General features: G+C 43.1%; 1 protein-coding gene across 2 annotated transcripts in view; it reads right to left on the bottom strand.

Annotated features, from left to right (window-relative positions):
- UXS1 (UDP-glucuronate decarboxylase 1) overlaps nt 1–22,346 on the bottom strand; it is a 148,372-nt gene that overhangs the window by 45,563 nt on the left and 80,463 nt on the right. For both annotated transcript variants that reach the window (XM_079791998.1, XM_079791999.1), the window contains exons 5-6: nt 12,425–12,485; nt 4,737–4,917 (exon numbers count right to left, since the gene is read on the bottom strand). In XM_079791998.1, coding sequence (XP_079648124.1) covers nt 4,737–4,917; nt 12,425–12,485 — 242 coding nt within the window. The remainder of the gene's footprint in view (nt 1–4,736; nt 4,918–12,424; nt 12,486–22,346) is intronic.

Here is a 22,346-nt window from a genome sequence, read left to right as displayed (position 1 = left end):
ATTTTATTAGCAGACTTAAAAGTTTGTTAATGTGTATTTTATGGTCCAGAATGTGGTCAATCCTGGTAAATGTTCCATGGGAGCTTGAGAAGAAATGTGTTTTCTGCTTTTGTTGAATGCAGTCGTCTACAGATGTCAACCATATCTAGCTAATGGTAGTATTAAGCTCAATTATGTCCTGGTTTTGTGCCTGCTGGATCTATCTATCCATGTCTGACAGGGGTGCTGAAATCCCCAACTACAATAGTGGATTCATCTATTCCTCCTTTCAGTTCTGCTCTGTTAAGTGAGAACCAACCCTAGTATCTGTATGCAACATCACTCCTTATCCCTGCTAACGCTCCTTACTCAGAAATCTAGTTTGAAATTAATATAGCTGCTCCAGCTTTCTTTTGCTTAGTATTAGCACAATATATTTCTCTTCACCCCTTTATTTTTAATCTACTTGTATCTTTATATATCAAGTGTGGGTTTCTTGCAAAAAAACATACACAGTTGACCCCTAAACAATGTGGGGTGAGGGGCGTGAACCCTCCATGCACATGAAAATACACACGTAAGTACTAATAGCCTATATTAACCAGAAGCCTTACTGATAACATAACAGTCAATTAGCACATTATAGATCATTAGAAAGGCTTTGAGGGGCCTTCTGGTCAACACAGTGGTGTAAGTAAATGTGGTATTTGCATCCTCCCACAACAACATCAAAAATACAACAAAACTATACAACAAATCTATCCAGAACCATCTGAAATCGAGCTAAACAGAAGTATTACAACTAAGGATATAAAGAAGAAGTCACAGTGAGACTGGCAGGAGGGGCAGAGAGGCACATGGACTGGTCCCACATCCACCTGTGGCAGCTGAAAATCAGGAGGGATAACCCAGCTGCGAAGTTGCCCCTGAGGAGTGAGGGGTCCTAGCCCCACACCAGGATCCCCAACACAGGATTCCAGTGCCAGGAAGAGAAGTCCCCATAACTTCTGGATATAAAAAATAATAGGGAGTGTGGCTGCAGGACTCTGAGGCTGCTGGAGTACCAAGCAGTTCCTCTTAAAGTGCCCATGCACAGACTTACTAGGACTCACTCCTTCTGAGCTTCAGCGCCAGGGAAATAAGGGGAGGAACTGAATTGTCCAGCACCAGAGCTGGAGGGACAGCTTTCTCCCAAACAGCAGTGCTGGCAGAGGCCATTGTGCCTTTCCTGAGCCTCACCCCACAGAGCTGGCAGGCAGGTTACGTATCTGAGTCTCCGTAAACCTGGCTCACACTGCTCACCCCATCCTGGAAAGTCCCTGAGACCCTGCCCCACCCAACTTGTGGAGCCACCCAAGCTGCTTCCAGTGGCTTTTCCATACGAATGGTCTGTCTTAGATCATGCTCCAGACTTTCCTAAAATCTCTTAAACAAGCTGCATCTGGCCTCAGCACAACCCGTACCTCTTGCTAAGTGGCCCCAGATCATCACTGGCGGCAGCCAGCCCTGGTTCACAGTTTGGGTTGCAGGTTCGATCCTCGATCTGCTGGGGGCCAATGCTGGCGGCAACTGATCGATGTGTCTCCCTCACATAGATCTCCCTCTCTCTCTCCCTCTCTCTCCTCCTCTCCCCTCCTTTCCACTCTCTCTGAAAATCAATGAAAAACATATCCTCAGGTGAAGATAAAATAAAATTAGAAAGTTGCAAGTTAGCAATGGAAATCAAATGGTTTTTAATCAAGAAGAAATTAAGATGGTTGCCAGATGTAAAACAGCATGTCTGGGCTTTTTCCATGCATAGAAGGAGTTCAAACCACATTTTAAGATTTTCCTTTCCTAACTTGGGTGTTTTTACTCTAGTTGATTTCTAATTTCATTCCTCTGTGATCTAAGAAGATGCTTGACATGATTTCCATCTTCTTGAACTTGTAGATACTTGTTTTGTGTCCTAACATGAGGTCTATTTTCGTGAACGACCCATGTGCACTGAAGAATGTATATTCTGCAGCTTTGATGTGAAATGTCCTATGAATGTCAATTAAATCTATCTGGTCCAGTATGTCCTTTAGAGTCACTGTTTCCTTGTTAATATTTTGTCTGGAAGATCTATCCAGTGAAGTCAGCAGGGTGTTCAAGTCCCTACTATGATTGTATTGTTGTCAATCTCTCCCTTAAAGTCCTCTAGAAGTTTTAAAATATATTTAGGGGCTCCAATATTGGGTGCATATATGTTTACCAGAGTATCAATCCCTTTAGTATTATGTAGTGACTTATGCTGTCTCTTGTGATGACCTTCATTTTGAAGTCTATTTTGTTGAATATAAATATTGCTACTCCAGCTTTTTTTCTTTTCCATTTGCATGGAAAAAAGTTTTTTCCCGTCCCTTCACTCTCATCCTGTGTGGGTCTTTTGTTCTGAGGTGGGTCTCTTGTAGACAGCATATAGTTGGGTCATGTTTTCATAACCATTCAGCTACCCTATGCCTTTTTATTGGAGCATTCAATCCATATACATTTAAGGTTATTATTGACAGGTACTTATTTATTGCCATTTTAATTCAGTATGGCTAGGTTTCTCTCTTTCCTTCTCATTACAGCAGTCTCTTCAGCATTTCTTGTAATGCTGGCTTGGTGGTGATGAACTCCGTTAGCCTTTTTCTTTTTGTCTGGGAAGCTCTTTATTTCAACGTATATTTTGATTGATAGCTTTGCTGGATTAGTACTTCATGCCATTCCCTTCTGGCCTGTAGAATTTCTGATGACAAATCAGATGACAGATTTATGAGAGCTCGTTTGCAGGTAACAGTTTGCTTTCCTCTTGTTGCCTTTAAGATTCTCTCTTTGTCTTTAATATTTGGCATTTTAATTGTGATATGTCTGGGTATGGGTCTGTTTTGGGTTCTTCTTGTTTGGAGTTCTCTGTGCCTCCTGAACTTGTGTGACTCTTTCCTTCACCAGATTAGGGAAGTTTTCTGCCATAATTTCTTTAAACACATTCTCTTTCCTTTCCTCCCTTTCTGCCTCCTCTGGAACACCCGCTATTCGCCTATTGTTATGTTCCATGTTGTCCCACGGCTCCCTTAAGCAGTCCTCCTGTGTTGCTTTTTTTTTTGGTTCTCTGATTTGAGTGATTTTTTTCTACTCTGTCTTCCAATTCACTGATCCAATCCTCAGCTTCTCCTAATCTGCTGTGTATTCCTTCCAATATGTTCTTTATTTATTTGTGCTATCTCATTCTATATTTCTGTTTTCATAGTTACTATATCTTCTTTCTCTCATGCTATTGAGCATCTTTGCCATTATTATTCTGACTCTATAAAAGATAAATTTCTTATCTCCATTTCATTTATCCCTTCTTCAGGAGAATTCTCTTGTTCTTTCATTTTGGGTGCCTGTTTGGGTTTGTGACTATGTTTTAGGTAGATCTGCTATGCCTCTCAATCTCTAGTGCAAGACAGTGTCAAACTAAAAGCAAATTTTTTTAAAAAGGCAAAAGAGATTTAGATTTCTTGTATGAATTAACATGTAAGAAAGTCTAATCTTTTTAGTAACCAAAAAAATATACATCAAGCCATGGATTTTTCTATCAAATTATTTTTGTTAATATTTTTTAAGATAATGCTCAATGTTACTAATATATTAGTGAAATGGACACTACCAAATGACACAGAAGACGTTAGTATTTGGCACAGTTCATATATAGATTCTTTATTGAGGAAATAAAATTCAAACACATATTTATAATAAAACCCTGGAGAAATTTAAATAAGAATACAATTACAAATAACCCATGGTATAGCCATATAATAACATTGTTAAGCAATTAAAATGGCTCAAGATACATTCTACCAACATGGGAAAATGCTCGGGATTTGATATGGGAAAAGCAGAAGGCTACACTATGCATGCAGGAGAAGGAGCATATGCTTACAAGCTTTGGAGTCAACCTAAAGCTGTATTCTGGCTCAGTTGCTAAACAACCCTGGAACTTCGGGCAGGCCATAGCACGATTCTTTTTCCACATTCTGGGGTGGACAAAAGTAGGTTTACAGTTGTGAGCATGCAAAAAAAATTTATTCTTGTATTATTATTTATTATTTATTGTCTTATTTACTATTATTATTATTATTATTAACCTACTTTCACCAAAAAGGTTGCAGATTTGACTTCTGGTCAGGGGGAGTGCTGAAAGCAACCAATCGATGTTTCTCTTTCAAATCTATGTTTTTCTCTTTCTCTCTCCCTCCCTCCTTTCCTCTCTCTCTAAGAATCAATAAGAACATATCCTTGGGTGAGGATAAAAAAAAAATAAGAGATGTGAATAAATCTTTTTTTGGGGGGTCACCATCCAACCCACTGTAGCTCCCACACCATAATTCCTAGAAGTGTCCAAATTATCAGTCAGCTTAGACTTTTACATGTGAAACTTCATTTTGAATTCAGCATTCTAGGTCAGCTACCTTCCCATAGAAAGCTAGAAGTAAGTTCTCATGGGTGGGTAGGCATCAGACCTGTTAGACAGATGTGTATGACACAAGCCCCACTTCTACAGGCCATGAAGTTCAAAACCAGGAGGACTATGTAAAAGTGAAGTCAGACACTCGCTCTGTCATAACCATTCTTTATCACAGGAACTAGACTGGTGTCTTGTGCACGAGACGACCAATCAAGCACTAAACGCAACACGAACTGGATGGGGCGGAGTTGGATAGCTCACCCGCCAGGCTCTGGTGACCACAGGGCATGGTGGCACTCACCTTCAATGTAGAGGGGCTCCACCACATCGTGGTTGATCAGCTCGAAGTTCTCGTGGCCGATCCAGTGCTCCACGTTTCTCTTCCTGCCAGTGAAGAAGTTGTCCACCACAGTCACTTCATGGCCGTCCATCATGAGCTTGTCGGTGAGATGGGAGCCCACGAAGCCCGCTCCTCCAGTTATCTGCAGCATGTGGGACATCCCAGAGAAAGCACAGGAGAATGGGGACAATCAACTTCAAGAAGACATATTTCTGGGGCAGCCACAACTGAGGACGTCCTCAGACTGAGGGGAGGAAGGAAGGTGGCAAAGGCTTTAGAGCAGCATCCTTACGGCTCACTCCAGGGCAAGAGGGCACACCATCGGTCAGCTCGCAAACAGTGAAAACTGCAACTGCCACCCAGTAAATGAGTCAGAAAAGTAGTAATTACAAGTTTCAAAATGTCATCTTTGACAGAAAATTTTACATTCTTAAAAGGTTCTTGTTGAAGCATTATTCCAGACAGCCAAGATATAGACCTAAGTTTCAGTGCGTGGGAGAACACACAAAGATGCCTGTGGCGTAGTATACGTGCAAATATCCCAATGGAAGGGAAGTCCTGGCCCTGCGGAGCCAGGGGCACGCCTGGAGGGCGTCCCGCTGAGTGAGCCAGGCAGAGGAAGACCAACACTGCTTTCACTCTGCTTGCAACGTAAAGGTCAAAGCACAATGGTGGCTACCAGGGAGGGGAGGATGGGAGATGTGGTCTAGGGTACAAACTGGCAACTACTAGGTAAGTCCTGGGATTATAAACAACAGAACTGTCATATAAACACTAAACTAGCAAGAGACCAGATCTTAATTTGTTCCCAACACTAGAAGAAATGACAACTCTGTGACAAGATAGAGGTATAAGTTAATGCTACAATGGCAGCCATAACATAATATAAATGTGTGAAGTCAATATGTTGTACACCTTACATTTACACAATGTTGTATGTCAAATATATCTCGATTCAAAAAACACAAAAAAAGTTCATGTTTTATAATGAATGGGATGCTGACCATCACTTATATAGTTCTAATACGACTCCTGCCAAGTTTTAGAATTACTTTTTTTTTTAAGTGATTAGCAAAATGCAGAGATCTGGGGAACTAGCAAAAAAAAAAAAAAGTGATATTTAAAATGCACTCAAGAACCCCATGAAAAATTTGTATCTTTCAAATCGTTCTTAAAAACCAATTAATGAACAATAGATGCTGTTTGCAGACCAAAGCCCTAAACACACAAGTTCCACTGGCTGGGCACTGAGCAGGAAGGCAAACAGAGAAACGGTGTGGCTGTGAGGGCCTGTAGGGGACGGGAGAGCAGCAACAACTGTTCTAAAACTTACGCCATAACAATGGAAAAGTTACATTTAAAATTTTTTTAACTAATAAAAAGACTTTATTCAAATGAAGTGGTGTAACTGAAGGGCTAGACAAAGCATATTTCATTCCTGGGAGGTGGCAGTGAAAAAAATATACTCGAAAACAGACGTATGATAGGACGCTTCTCTGTCCTACTTTCCCACTCTTCCTTCTCTCCATTAAAACTTGCATCCATCTCATGCCCTTCTTCCAAAGCGAAAAAATTTACAGTAGGGAAAAAAAGCATTATTTTTACCTAAAATAAAAAGTACTAAAAGACCTAGGTTATACTTTTAGAACAGTTAATTTGCCATGAAGTCCTGTTCAAATAAAATATGACACATGTCCAGGTTTATCACAGATAAGAATTGGCTGTTCTGGGTGGAAAAGGTAGACTTGGGGGAGCAGCTGGGGAACTGCCTGCCTTAAGAAGAACCGTGTGTCAACCACTGATTAGGTACTGGCATGTGCTCTGATGGAAACACAAATATGGATTACAGTATAAGGGTTAGAAAATCCTGATACTCCAACAGCTTTCCATCAGCTACACTCATTCTTTAACTGAGAGCACCATTTTCTAAGTCCCTCTGTTTAGAGGTGGATCCACAGGAACTAAGGTTTTGACCAAGATCCACGATCACTACTAATCTATAATAATAAAAGCGTGATATTCTAATTAGACCAGACAGTTAAACGATCTTCCAGATGTCCTTCTGGACAAAGCTGCCACAGCGGTGGCCGAGGCAAAGGCGGTTAGGGGCGATCAGGCAGGCAGGTAAGCAGTTGCGGGTAATCAGGCAAGCAGGCAGAGTGGTTAGGGGAAATCAGGCAGGCAGGCGAGCAGCTAGGGGTGATCAGGCAGGCAAGAGAGTGGTTAAGGGTGATCAGGCAGGCAGGCAGTGTGGTTAGGGGTGATCAGGAAGGCAGGCGAGTGGTTAGGGGTGATCAGGAAGGCAGGCAGAAGGGTTAGGGGCTATCAGGCAGGCAGGCAGAGTGCTTAGGGGCTATCAGGCAGGCAAGCAGTTAGGAGCCAGCGGTCCCAGATTGCGAGAGGGTACAGGCCGGGCTAAGGGACCCCACCCCCACCCCCACACACGAATTTTGTGCACCGGGCCTCTAGTGATATATAAGTCCACAGTCTTAACTCCATGTTCTCCCCACTACCTGTCCATCTGTACAATTTGTGTTTTAGCTTTAGCACTCCTATAGTCTGCTATATAGATTTGAACAGAGAATTTTCTGAAAAAATAACTAAACATCAAATTGGTTCACCACTAGGTGAGAATTCATTTTACTTTACCTTTATTTGATTGTATTTCTCATGTTTTCCACAGTTTTTAAATGAAAAAAATTATACCTTTTTAAAGGAAATGTAACCTCCTCTACTGTAACTGTATCTATGTGCAACTGTTGTTAAATAAGATGTTCTGTGCCATGCTAACTCTATCTCAGAAATGCAGACCGTGTATTAAATTATACATGATCACCTCCAACACTTCCCTAGTTTTAGGAAGAACATAAAGCTGCTGGAAGCACCTTAGTGTTGTTTAAAATGGACTTGAACTGTTTTTCTTGAAACAATGCCTTTCTATCTAAAATACTAAAAGATTTATGTAACATAGCTGGATGGTTATAATGGCTTTCCTAATGAACTTCAGCCCATTAAGCAAGCACTTAAAATAGAAACAAAGCTAGTGGAAGCGTACCACTTAGGAAGCTCGCTCAGGAAGACTGATCACCAAGCCCAGGCGTACCCCTGAATAACAAGGAGCTAATCTAATCGCCAGGAGACAGTGGGAAGAAGAGATGTAGACCTCTTACAGAGTTTGGCATGGCTCTGCAGTTTAGGAGCTCATCTGTATGTGCTTGTAGTTCTTGCTCTTGCGGAATTAACTGGCAACTAAAGTGATCTAGTTCAAGGTCAGCATTCAAAGCCATGCTGCTTGGTAAATCAGCAAAAACTTTTCAAAACAAAACCCTGTCTTTGTTCTGAGGCTTCAACAATTACTGACAAGGCTTTTAAATTTCACCACAGTATGCCAGACTCGGGCACCAAAGTGACTTAACCTATGAGGTGGCAGATGAATGGAAAACACTGAGTCCACTTATTGTGGTTATGTGTAGAGTGAAATAAATCCAGTAATTCTCAGCATTGCCAGGCAGAGCATCCCACATGGAAATAGTAATAATAACCCTTGAAGACTGTGCAGGATCATAAATTACTGCAGAGCACCATACTTTCTGATCACAGTGACACAAAAAGAATAGAATTATCTTTCCTCTGCAGCTGAAGACGCTGATACAGTCCTTAATTCAAACTTAAATGCATAAACATTTTTTATGTGGTAATGGGTGTACAAGTAGAATAGACTTTAGATCTGCTCAGGGTGAGATTTATGTAAGCCATCTAAAGGCAAGAGACCTTCTGTAACTATTTATGTGGGGAAAACAGATTTAATATTGACTCAGGGGTGTGACTTTGGTGTTTGGGGTGCATACTCCTACAATCTAGACGATGGGTGTACTAACCCTTTATATATCAAGGTCACAGATAAGACATTTTTCCAGAATGGTAGTGTGAGGTGCTCTGTAGACCTGTTCCCCAGCAAAACAACCATAACTGGTGAAAATTAATTAAAAAAAAAACAAACCAGCCCTAGCTGGTTTGGCTCATGGATAGAGCATCGGCCTGCAGACTGAAGGGTCCCAGGTTCGATTCCGGTCAAGGGCACATGCCTGAGTTGCGGACTCCATGCCCAGTGTGGGGTGTGCAGAAGGCAGCCAATCAATGATTCTCTCGCAACAATGATGTTTCTATCTCTCTCTCTCCCTTCCTCTCTGAAATATATAGATAGATAGATAGATAGATAGATAGATAGATAGATAGATAGATAGATATAGATATAGATATAGATATAGATATAGATATAGATATAGATATAGATAGATAGATATGACACACAAACAAACAAACCACCTGGTCAGGTGGCTCATTTGGTTGGAGCACTATCCCATGCACCAAAAGGTCATGGGTTTGGGTCCCAGTCAAGGTACTTACCTAGCTGTGGGTTTATTCTCTGGTTGGGGCACATAGGAGAGGCGACCAACCAATCAATGTTTCTCTCTCACATTGATTTTTCTTTCTCCCCCCCCTTCCTTTCTCTAACAAAGTCAATAAACATATACTCAGATAAGGATTTGAAAAAAACAACAACAACCATTTAAAGTCTCTAGAAATTGTCACAAGAGTATACAACAAGTGAAGAAACATTTATGCAAGAAAATGTATTAAAATTCAGTAAGAGTCTGTGACACTTATGCCATGGCTCGCTCCCCGCTTCAAGCTTCCACACCCACAGTTTACAGTGGGAGAGTGGCGGGCATGGCCAAAATAAATGGAGCTCCCAGTCAAAAGATGGAATCTCACTAGGAAGGCAGCCTCCAGCACCTCTCATCCCCTCCAGCTGCGAGCCAGAGGCTAAATTCCTGGCAAGCGAGCCAGGTGGCAAAGAGCCCCCTTCCTCCACCCAGGTCCCACTCACAGGGCACAGCTCCACCCCATGCTCGGCAGGCTGTGGCCAATGAGACTGGTCACCTTGTCCCTGTTTGCTCATAGGTGGAGAGTCCTAGCGAGAGGCCAGTTGAGAAGATGGGGCCTCTGCACCTGCCCAGCTCCCAGCCTGTAAAGAGCAGTGTTATTCCCTCCCAGCTCCAGAGCAGTGGCTGAGGTCTCCCCAAGGACAGGGGCAGTCAATACACATAGAGAGCTCCAGAGTTGCCCCCCAAAATCAACTCTATGTGAAAGAGAGTATAGGGAAGTTCAAGCATAAGGGTGCTCTCAAAACAGTGGAGATGGGGTGTAAGCAATACAAAGGAGGCTGGTAGCTCTATGAGGACAAGCTAAACCACAGCCAGAAAGTTCAATGGGAAGATCCAGAGGAAGAGACATCTAAGAGCCCTCCTGGGGTCGGAGCAAACCTCAAAACTGGCCTCAAAAATCCACCTCTGCAAAGGGGCCAGAATTTAATGGGCCAGACGAGGAGAAATTTATAACCCAAAGCATTGTTGAAAGAACAGTTCACTCAAATGACAATTACTGGGGCCTAACAATTGGTGTGACACCACACAAGGCAGATGGCTTAACAGCGACATCAGGGAACAAGATGGTCAGTACTAGTAAGAACTCTGCTAGAACCACTGTCATCCAGGGTGAGTGTGTCCATGCCCAAGTCTGTGCTCCCTAAGGGGCATCCACGGAGCTTCACAATTCAGGGGACACAGGTGTCACTAAAACAGACCAGCCAAGTCACTAAACAAACACAGAACCAAACAAAAATAAAACTAGTCTCCCGGGGAGAGGAGAACAGTATCCGGACTTGCTACAGTATACTACATAAAATATCCAATTTTATACAAAAGTATGCAATCTGCAAAGAAACAGGAATACGTGACCTGTACAGAAAAACACACAGCCAACAAGCACTGCCTGTGTAAGGACCAGATGATGAATTTAACAAAGTTCCTCAAAACAACCATCACAAATACTAGAGGCCAGATGCACAAAATTCGTGCACTGGGGAGGGGGGGAGTCCCTCAGCCCAGCCTGCCCCTTCTCACAGTCCGGGAGGCCTCAGAGGATGTCCTACTGACAGCTTTCTGGCATCCCTCTGCCAGAGGCAACTGGCTGATCAGGGAAAGGCATCGCCCCCATCACCCCCTTGCTGCTGCTGCCTCTGGCTCCAGGCGATCAGGGGAAGGCGATGCCCCATCACACCTCTGCTGCTGCCACTGCCAGCCGCGAGGCTGCCTGAGCCTTGGCCTTCGCAGCCACTGCGGCTTGCCTGAGCCTCACCCGGCACTCATTACTTGAGCCTTGGGCCCTCACAGCAGCAGCAGCCATCGGCGGCTTGCCTGAGCCCCAGGCCGGCCTTGGGCAAGCGGCAGCCGCCATCGCGTCCCGAACGCTGCAAGTCCCCGCCCCCAGCCCTGCAAGTCCCCGCCCACTCTTGCCTGCTGTGCACGCAGCCTGATGATAGGTCATTACGGTGAGAGTGTCCTGATCAATTTGCATATTAGCCTATTATTAGATAGACTAGAGGCCCGTTGCACAAACATTCGTGCAAGAATAGGCCTTCCTTCCCCTGCCTTTGCTCCCGGCCGCCCGGAAGCCTGCAAGTCCTCACCCCCGGCCGCCCAGGAGCCTGCAAGTCCTCACTCCCGGCGGAGCTCCACTCCTGTAGCTCCCTCTACCTCCCGCCCTCCCCCTCATAGTAGGTGTCCAGCCCTGCCTAGCCACTTCGCGCCTGCGTATGCAAACTGACCTGCCATCTTTGTTGGGTTAATTTGCATACTCACTCCTGATTGGCTGATTGGCTTCGTGGAGGTATGGTCAATTTGTATATTTCTATTTTATTAGTGTAGATGCTTGAAGAGCTCTTGCTGGTATTGCTCAGTGGTCATAGTGCCAACCCTCGCACTGAAGGGTCTCGGGGCTCAATTCCCCAGTCAAGGACATGTACCTGGGTTTGGGTTCGCTCCCAGCTCCCTGGTCAGGGCACATGCAGGCGGCAACCAGTCAATGTATCTCTCTCACATCGATGTTTCTCTCTCTCTCTCCGCTTAACGTGGTCTGTGAACCAGGAAAGGTTTTAAAAACCACTGCTCTAGAAAAGTTTGATATTTCCTCAAAATGTAATACACCCAGCAATTCCACTCATAGGTACATACTGAAAAGAACTGAAAACCTATGTCCTCACCAATACTTGCATACATTATGTTCAAAGAAGCATTATTCAAAGTAGAAACCCCAAATGCCATCAACTGATAAATAGATAAACAAAATGTGGTACATTCATACAGTGGGATATTGTTCAGGAATGAAGTACTGATTCATGCTACAGCATAGATGAACCTTGGAAAAATTATTCTAAGTTTAAGAAATTAGATACTAAAGACCACATATTCCATCATTTTGTTCATATGAAATGTCCAAATCAGGAAAAGCCATAAAGACAGGAAGTAATTTTAGTGGTTGCCAGGAGTTTGGGGGGGGAGAAGGGGAGAGAAGAAGTATGGAAAATGACTGCTAATGAGCATGGAGAAATTTCTTTTTGGCATGATGAAAATATTCTAGAATTAGAGAACATGGTGCTGTTTGCAGCTTTGTGAATATACTCTGTGTATGGTAAACCACTGAACTGTATATTCTATAAGGGTGAATTTTATGGTGTGTGAATTAAAACTCAATTTAGAAAGCAAATTCCTTAATATTACAAATATTAATCAGATATGCAAACTTACCAAAATTCTTTTACGATCCTTTTCAGATAAAAATTTTACTGGTGGGTATTTCTGGGTGAAGCTGTATAATACAAAGAGATTAAAGAAGAAAAAGTCAAACATCTCACATGAGTATTTTCTCTGCCTATCATCAAAGCAAAGGCCAGATTTTAGAACTGTTACTATTTTTGTTCTTCTCTTGCTACTCCAAGTAGTGGGGCAGGAACCAAGTAATCAGTGGCTAATTTGAATTCAAGAAATAGCTAATCTGCTCCTAGTTTCAAATCAAGTGAAGGGTATGCCTTGCGATTCTATTCTTAGAAGGAAAAATTGAAGAATGTGTAGACTACCAGCAGCCAAAACTAAACACTAAAGAAGGAAGGTGGCAGCACTGTCACAATGCTGTATCAGGCCTGGAAGGAAGAAAGTAGCTGCATAAAGTAGACCCAATGTAGGAGAGGAGCCCCGGGGGAGTGAAAAAAAGACCTCAAAGCTGATTTTCCTGATCCAGGAAGGTTCACAATTCCAGCACCCCCTTCCCAACTCGTGCCCCTGGGCAAAACTACTAGGCATCAGCACTTTCTGTCTCTCACAGTCTCTTTGGAACCTACTCAGTCTCCTCTTTCAACTAGAGGCCTGGTGCATGGAATCTGTGCACAGAGGGGTGGCGCTCAGCCCAGCCTGCACCCTCTCCAATCTGGGACCTCTTGAGGGATGTCCGACCACCCGTTTAGGCCCGATCCCACTGTGACATCCCTCTCGCAATCCAGGACTGCTGGCTCCCAACTGCCTTCCCTTGCAGTCCTGGTCCCCCACCAACTGCCCTCCCTTGCAGGCCTGGGTCCCCCCCAACTGTCCTCCCTTGCAGGCCTTGTCCCCCCCCAAATGCCCTCCCCTGCAGGCCTAGGTCCCCCCCAACTGTCCTCCACTGCAGGCCTGGTTCCCTGCCAATTGCCCTCCCCTGCAGTCCTGGTCCCCCCCAACAGCCCTCTCCTGCTGACCTGGTCTCCCCCAACTGCCCTCCTCTGTTGGCCCAGTCACCCCTAACTGCCCTCCCCTGCAGGCCTGGTCCCCTCCAACTGTCTTACCCTGCTGGCCTGGTCCCCCCCCCCCAAATGCCCTCCCCTGCAGACCTGGGTCCCCCCCAACTGTCCTCCCCTGCAGGCCTGGCCTCCCTCCAACTGCCCTCCCCTGCAATCCTGGTCTCCCCCAACTGCCCTCCCCTACCAACCTGGTCCCCCCCAACTGCCCTCCTCTGCCGGCCCGGTCACCCATAACTACCTTCCCTGCTTGCCTGATCACCCACAACTGCCCTCTCCTGCAGGCCTGGTCCCGCCCAACTGCCCTCCCCTGCAGGCCTGGTCCCCTCCACCTGCCCTCCCCTGCAGGCCTTGTCCCGCCCAACTGCCCTCCTCTGCTGGCCTGGTCACCCCTAACTTCCCACCACTGCCCTCCCCTGCAAGCCATCTTGTGGCGGCAATCTTGTGTCTACATGGGGGAAGCCATCTTTGACCACATGGGGGCGGCCATGTTGTGTCTTGGTGTGATGGTCAATTTGCATATTACTCTTTTCTTAGATAGGATGCCTCTTGCCCCAGGTAATGTGAGGCATGGGTCCTGACCCACACTGATATTTCAGGAGCAGGATAGCATAAATCATATATAAGATGTCAAATGAGAGTTGCTAAGTACAGATTTGAAATACCTTTCTTAAAAAAGGCCTTTCTTTTTGTTGGCTGTGGCCTTCCACAATTTATGAGAAGCACCTGGTAATTAAACCCCAAGGTTGTTAGCTCCTCTGATTTAAACAGCTCCTCTGTTCAAACTGCAAGACAAGATAAGCTACTCTCAAGGTTACGTTCTTGCATACCCCCTCTTTTTACAACTAAGGGATAATTCTTACCAAGCAGTCTCTAGTTAATACAAAGTTCCCTTCCTCCCTCCCCTTCGAACAAGCTCTTTTTGAACTTGTCATAACTTTTGCTCTAAGCATGTTTTATAGGCTCAGGGGGGAAAATAGGGCATCTGCCTGGACTATCTCCTGAAAGACAAAGAAACTCAACTTTACACAAAATCCTCCTCCCTTCCTTGTCACTTAACAACAATCAAGGATTAAAAGGGGAAGCCACTCTTTTGTTTCTTGCCCTGTGTTGATTAGCAATACTTGGGCCTTTCCCTTCATGGAAAGTATAATAAACTTCCTCTCTGCATCTCTTCTTTTAGTTGTGAATTCTTTCATAGTCCTCACCACCAGCCAAACCCTAACAAAATTATTTTTAAAAATTCCAAGAAATAGGCTTCGTTGTTACTATCTTAATGGAGAGTTGCTGGGCCAGGAGCACTGTCTTCATGCCCTCCACATCTCAACTGGGATACCGAATGCATCAATGGTTGCGGAAGAGAACAGAATATGACAGGTCGTTGGAAAGAGGCCTTGAAGCAAGTGTTCCTCACTGAAAGAACCATTAAGTTGGAAGGTGGAGCAGAGGGCTTTCCTTTACAATCCAGACAATTCTCCTATTAGGAGCTCCCAGATTCTCAAAAGGTCAGTTCTCCCTTGAGACTACAAAAACAGAGGCAGGCCGGTGGGAAGGTGTGAGGGAATGGGTGAGAAACTCAGTCTTCCCCCGGTTAGTTCTGTGCATCTCAGCACTTCCTGCTCTAACAGGCAGGGGCCATCTTTTTCCTTTCTTATTTTTCAATTACAGTGGACGTACAATACTGTCTTAGTTTCAGGTGTACAACATAGCAGTTGGATATTTATATACGCCATGACGTGATCACCACAATAGGAGAGCGGTTGTCTTTAGCACACCCCGCCATAGTGAGTGCGCTGCTGTGTGGACCAGGGCAAGCTCCGCCTGCAGCCAGAGGAATCATGATGGAAGGCGGGGAGCCAACAGCCGCCTTCGCTGGGAAGTGACACTTTCTGTCACTGCAAATACTTCCTCAGTCACACAAGTGTAGGACAGCAAAGTAAACCTCAGCAATGCTTGTGTGCAACCCTCACACCTGCCACAATTCCCCTTGTCTTCTCATGTCCTCCACGCCAGACCCAATCCCGAGTTACAAATCCCACCTACAGAATGAAGTATGAATTAAATAATAAACATTTTCTTACATCCCCAAATTAATTCTTTAGTAACTACTTTATGCCATTTCAGACTCCAACCTTATAATTTAATGAGATGGCTAGTAAAGAAGTTTTTCTTAGAGTTTAAAGTATCATTATTTGCTATCTACTCAAAGAACATTTAACAATATTGAAAGGAATTTTAGAGACAGAAAGGCAGTTTTAGGGAAAAGGGGGGTCCCTGGGAGAGGAATGCATGAGTGATGGGAAGGAGATAGCTCCAAGACGCCAGAATGCTTATCTCACTTTTGCAGAGGATGGAGAAATGTTACAAGAGGAAGCATACATTCAGAGAGGATAGAGGAATGTTGCAAGGTAAAGGGGAGAGGAAAGGGGGCACCACAGGGGCTCTGGGCTTTGAAACTGATACTCTGCATAAGAATGACCAATAAGAAAGCACAAGGGTCATATATTAAAGAAGGGTCCAACGAGAAAGGTTCATGAAGAGACAAAGAGGCTCAAAAGGGATGGATGCTTTTTTCCCCCATAAGAGAGAGTGAGCAAGTTTTTCCCATTTGGGGACCCCTCCCCTGAACCCTGCCCAAGCAAAGTTTGTATATGCTTCCAATAAACTGCCACATTTTTTACTAAAGAAGCATTTTAGCCTGCGAATTTATTCTTCAAACTTCGTAGGGCAAGAACCCACAAGGGGGAGAGATTCTGCGCCCCAAAGCCCCCATATCAATATGAAGGTGGAATTTTTAAGGTGGCATGTAGTCAAAGTAAGGAAGAGAAAAAGCCCACATTAGCCATGTACTCGTACTTCTGGAAAAGCACTGTCCCATTTCTTTCCCTGAAAAAATACTATCATGACCTTTCAAAAGTATTTCTTGGGGGCTACTTTACTCAAAGTAACAAGCACACCAAGACAACATTATTTCCAGATACATTCTTACCCGCTAGTGCTGAGACCGTGGCCTGACCATTCCTAGAACAGAGCCAGGAAAAATACAACCAGACCGAGCTCCACTGGTTTCCACCACTAAGTCAGGTTCGCGCTTGACTTTCTAACCAAAACATTGACTCAGGCTCATCTGTCACCTGACTTACTCACCAACCTGAAGAACAGAACCATTTTAGCATAACCAGTACGGTAGAGCCAACAGGCAAATTCTTAACCTTTGCACCTATTTTAAAGGTAATTCTGACTGCCCAAGAAGCATAAGTTACTGGTAAATTCCTTAAGATTATATTCACACTTGTGCTTCTCCTTCCAGTTTGAAAAACGCAAAGAGAGGCCATTCAAGAAGTCTGCGTAGGAAGTCTGAACTTACCTCCTCCTCCCAGCTACACATGGAACATGACAAACTACAGCTACACATGGAACAATTTGCTCTGAAAGCTAGCTGAGCAGCTCCTTCAGGACAAGGATAAAAGGGCCACATCAAGTCGGGTAGCAGAAGCAGAATACTAGGTCTCGCTAAAAAACCTACCCAGGTGTAGTGACCCATGGCCAGGAGAGAGCTCACAAATACAGAGCTTCTCCCTGAGGAGTGTGGGTTTGTGCCCCACATCAAGCACCCCAACCCTTGGACTCTGCCTGGGAGACATGAGCCCCCAAAACATTTGGCTTTGAAACACAACAGGGTTTGCGTCCAGGAGAGCCATAGGGATGCAACAGACATTCACTCTTAAAGGGCTTGTGCGGCCCAAGTTGGTTTGGCTCAGTGGATAGAGCATCAGCCGCAGACCGAAGGGTCCCGGGTTCAATTCCAGTCAAGGGCACCTGGGTTGCAGGCTCAATTCCAGGCCCTGGTTGAGGCTCGTGCAGGAGACAATTAGGGCTCTCTCTGGGAAGAAAAGGCACTGGCAAGAGGCATATTTGCCTTCTCCCTCTACCTTTATAGTGTTGGTGGGCACCATTTTTGCACTCTGCCTCTAACCTGCTAACGCCAGTGGGCATGCCTGGCACCTGCACCACTCCTATAGCCCCAAGAAAGTTAAGTGGCCCACACAGCCCACACAAGGGACATCCCAGGCACCTGGCTCTTGTGACCAGGATGAATTGTGTTTCTGGGCCCCATGGATCTGAAACAATTAGAGACAGTTCTTGGCAAACTATGACACTCCCCCTCCCGCAAAGCACAGATAGCAGACTGAAACACCCCAAGTCTTCCTTTGAAAAAGGGCTATTTACTCATCCTCAGCTTCAGCCTGAGTGGCAGGCTTTCGGTGGAAGACTCATCCCGGGGCTAAGGAAGGGTTCCTCACAGAACATGGGCCGGGGAAGCCATCTTTGCGCTCCCCCCTGGACTAGCTACAGCTTGCCAGGACCTCCCAGAAAAGAGCTCAAACACTTGTCTGAGCCCTGCATTTTTGCAACTATTGCCAAGGAGAATGCCCATAACTCACGTGGGTCTGGAAGTCGGCAGGTGCCACTGCAGTCCCACAGGACTATGTAGGTTTGCTGCTACCTGAGGGTCTAGACTCCAATCATCCTAAAAGCAGGTGCTGACTGAGATCCCACTCTCTGGAACACCACAGGTCTTGGCACCCGTTCAACGAGCCCCGACAAAGAATAAACCAGAATGCTTAGACAACCACCAGGTTCAAGAGACAACCAAGTGTCAGGGAAAGGCTAAACAGTAAGGTTCATCTCCTGCCTGTGGCCACCCTTCAGGACTGGCAGACAGAGACAGCTGTTTCACTAACACACAAAACAAACAGAGAGTTAAGCAAATGAGGAAACAACAGAATGCATTCCAAACGAAACAATAAAACACCAGGAAAAAAACATAATAAAACAAAGGTAAATGATTTACCTGATTAGATTTTAAAGTAATGATCATAAAGATGCTAACCAAACTCAGGAGAAAAATTTATAAACACAGCACAAACATAAACAAAGAGAAAATATAAGTACCAAACAGATGTCATAGAGCTGAAGAATAAAAAACTAAACTACAGTAGGGGGGTTCAATGGCAGATTAGAAGAAGCAGGGGAAAAAAAGAATCAGTGATCTAGAAAGACAGGGCAGTAGACCTCATCACAAAAGAGCAGCAAAAAGGAAAAAAAAATTAAAAATGGAAGATGACTTAAGGGACATATAAGAAAACATCAAGTGAAATAACATTCATATTATAGGGGTCCCAGGAGGAGAAGAGAGAAAGAAAGGGTCAGAAAAGTTATTTGAAGAAATAATGGCTGAAAACTTCCCCAAACTTGGAAAGCAAACAGATAACCATATCCAGAAAGTCAGGGAATTTGAAACAAAATGAACCCAAAGAGACCAAAAGGACATATAAAATATCTAAAGTTGATAACGTTAGGAAAATCTTAAAAGCAGGAAGAGAAAAAAAAAACACGTATTAAGTATAAGGGAGCCCCTATAAGACTATCGGCAGATTTCTCAGCAAAAACTTTGTAGGCCTGAAGGGAATGACGTGATAAATTCAAAGGACTGAGAGGAAAAATACCCTTCCAACCAAGAAAACACTACCTGGCAACGTTACCAGTCAGAACTGGAGAGACAGGGTTCCAGACAAACAAAAGCTAAAGGTCATCAAAACTAACCCGGTCTTACAAGAAATGCAAATTTTAAGCTGAAAAGAAAGGGCACTAATCACTAACATGAAAAGAGAGTAAAAATCTCTGATAAAAGTATATTAAGAAGATAGTGTATTATAAAGCTAATATGAAGGTCAAATGAGAAGATTCATAAAAATAACTAACACTGTAACAATTAGTTAAGAAATACACAAAATAAAGATGTAAAATGTAACATCAAAAACAAAATGTGAGGGGGGTAAAAATGTAGAGATTTAGAATGAATTCAAACTTAATTTCCTAACAACTTGAAAGACTGTTAATAAAAACACACACACGCTGTTATATGTAAGCCCTATGGTAACCACAAAGCAAAAACCTATAGTTGAAACTAAAAATGATAATGAGAAAGGAATCTAAGCATAACTATAGAAAGTCATCAAACCACAAATGAAGAAAGAGAAAAGAAAAAAAAGGAACTACAAAACAGCCAGAAAACAATGAACAAATTGGCAATAAGTACATGTAATTATCACCAATTACTTTAAATATAATTGGAATAAATTCCCATTCAAAAGACATAAAGGATCTGAAAGTATAAAAAATTAAGAACCCATATAAATGCTCCCTATAAGAGATTCACTTTAGATGTAGACACATACAGAATGAAAGTGATGTTATGGAAAAAGATGTTTCATGCAAATGGAAACCAAAAGCAAGCTGCAGTAGCTATATTTATATCAGGCAAAATAGACTTTAAAACAAAGAATGTAGAAAGAGATAAAGATGCTCATCACATAATGATAAAGGGGTCAATTCATCAAGGAAATATAATATTTACAAATATTTATTCATCCAATGTGGAAGCACCTAAGTACAGGTCTAAAGAAAGAAAGAATAATACAATAATACCACACTGAAGTGAATGGATAGATTGTCAAGAGAGAAAGTCAGTACACAACACACTAAATCGGATGACATTAATAGATATTTTCAGAACATTCTAACCAAGAACACCAGAATACATATTCTTCTCAGAAGAATGGAGCATTCTCCAGGATAGATCCTATAAATCATATTAAGCATCTTTTCCAACCACAAAACTAGAAAGCGATTTCAAGAAAACGGAAATAATAAAAAAAACATGACAAGATTAAACAACATGCTGCTGAACCAACGGGTCAACAAAAAAACCAAAGTGAAATAAGAAATACCTTGAGCAAAAGGAAATTCAAATACAGTACACCAAAATCTAAGAAATACCATACAGAAAAAGCAATTCTAGAAAGGCCTAAAGGGCAAAGGTGTATCCAAGTAAATAAAAGCTGATGGGGCTGGGGTTTCAGAGAGCCTCTCCGCTAGAGAAAGGTTACTGCCTGGCTCCCCCATGCCTTCTAAATTTATATTTCTTGTCTAGTGTGTTCATTTGTGTGTCAGCCCTTCTCTAGACCTTGAACCCTAGCTGCAAATGGATGCAGCATTCACATCTGGCGCCCAATGTGGGGCCTGGAGAAGAAGATTCACCTGAGTGAAAAACAAAGAAAAAAAGGGAATTCATTGGAAAGGTGGGATCATTGAAAAGGTGGGGGAAATTCGCTGTGCACAAAGCCCGTGCCAGCTTTGCAAGTCACGAACCGTAAAGTGAGCGGGAATGTCTTTTATTTCAGCCAGGCTATAATGGGAAAGAATTTGAGTAAAAGGCAAAAACATCATTATAAGTTTTTAGCTTACATGCTCAAGAATAAAGAAATTAAAATGTCAAAAGGTACTCTCTTAAATCAGGCTCAAAGAAAACGAGTGCCCTTGTCGTCTTTAACTATATGGGCTCTTGTTCAAACTGCATTATGCCTAATTCGTATTGGGGATCAAAAGTCTGTAATACCTAAGGCCCCGGATCCTCCGACTCTAGTGTGGAAAGGCTCAACAACTAGAGAAAATGGGGCTATCTGTCCTTTTACAAAAGGGCTCTTTAATGCTTTGTCTGAAAATTACCATATGACGACTTGGGATAGGCAGATTTTAGCTAAAGTAACTTCAGACACCAGTCGATGCTATGAAGAGCAAAACAGAATAAAATCTGTGAACAATGGACTAACATCTAGGCTGCATTCTGGCTCTAAGTCCCAGGCAAATGTAAAACTTCTGAAAAATTCCATGAAAAGAACTCTGATTTATGAAGTCTTGTCTATGTGTTATGGAGGCTTATCTGTCTTTGTTGTTTGGTTTAACTTGTTTATTAGTCTATCAAACATGTCTTTAATTTAATAGAAAAGAAACAGTAGATGGACAGGCTATTACTAAATTTCCCCAGAGCAAACAGAATGTAGGAATGGGGAAAGAGAGAATATGAGTGATACACGTGCCTAATGACATAGGTTCTAGGAAAATTCCCTAAACAAAGGGAAGTAACTAAAAAAGGCCGCAGCCCATTAATTACTAGGTCTTTTGGTGATCCTGTAAAATGGACGCCCACTCTCGAGAGTGTTATTAAAATCTCCTTTTCGCCATGTTTTTATTTCCCAGTCCGTCATTTGAAACTTGGTTAGATGAGACATTTCTCACAATTTAAGGGATACGTCTGGGATTTCTGTACCCATAAAGAGAAAAAGGCTAGCTTAAGAGAAGGTGCGCCCTGCCTGATTTTGGTTGGCCTCTTAGACTGAGCCCCGTCTCTTTATGGATACTATAGAATAATCCCAAGACTGTTTTTCTTTAAAATATGGCAAAAATGACACAATGAAAATATGCAGCTGTATTTGGACAACAAGATTAGTGTTTCCATAATAATGGGCAGTTCTTGAATAATAATGGACCGTATTCCAAGGTTAACATTAAAGCCACTGAAAGTCAGTAAGTTATCTCTGTTACAGAATTTGCAAAAAAAAAAATGCCTTGGATAATAATAATTGCATTTAAAATCTCAAGATTGTTAAAATATAAATAATTAGATGTAACTAAAATGAAAGATTTGTGGTGGAGCTTTTCAGTGATAATTATAGGTATATCGATGGTGGGGGTCCAGTGGCTCCGGGGGAGACTGGTTGTGCTCTCTGTTGGAGGAGGGGGCCGGTCGTGTTTCCCACAGCAGTAACCTTAGATGTTATCTCTAAGGAAGAATGTGGCAGTTTTAAATGCGAGCGAAGTGACCTGGAGGCCTGCTTCCCTCCTCCCTCTATCCTTTCACCAGCCTCATATGTCTAAGCATACTTTTCCAAAGTCTTTGGTAACTTAAAACTTTAGAACATTGCTGAATTAAATGGTAAAAATTATTAAATATTTAGATATTTTAAAATGACAAAATACTGAAATATTTTTTAAATATA

This window comes from Cnephaeus nilssonii, assembly GCF_951640355.1.
Source record: "Cnephaeus nilssonii genome assembly, chromosome: 15".
NCBI classification, from domain to species: domain Eukaryota; kingdom Metazoa; phylum Chordata; class Mammalia; order Chiroptera; family Vespertilionidae; genus Cnephaeus; species Cnephaeus nilssonii.
Note: the sequence above shows the minus strand (reverse complement) of the source record. Positions and strands in the feature narration are given on the sequence as shown.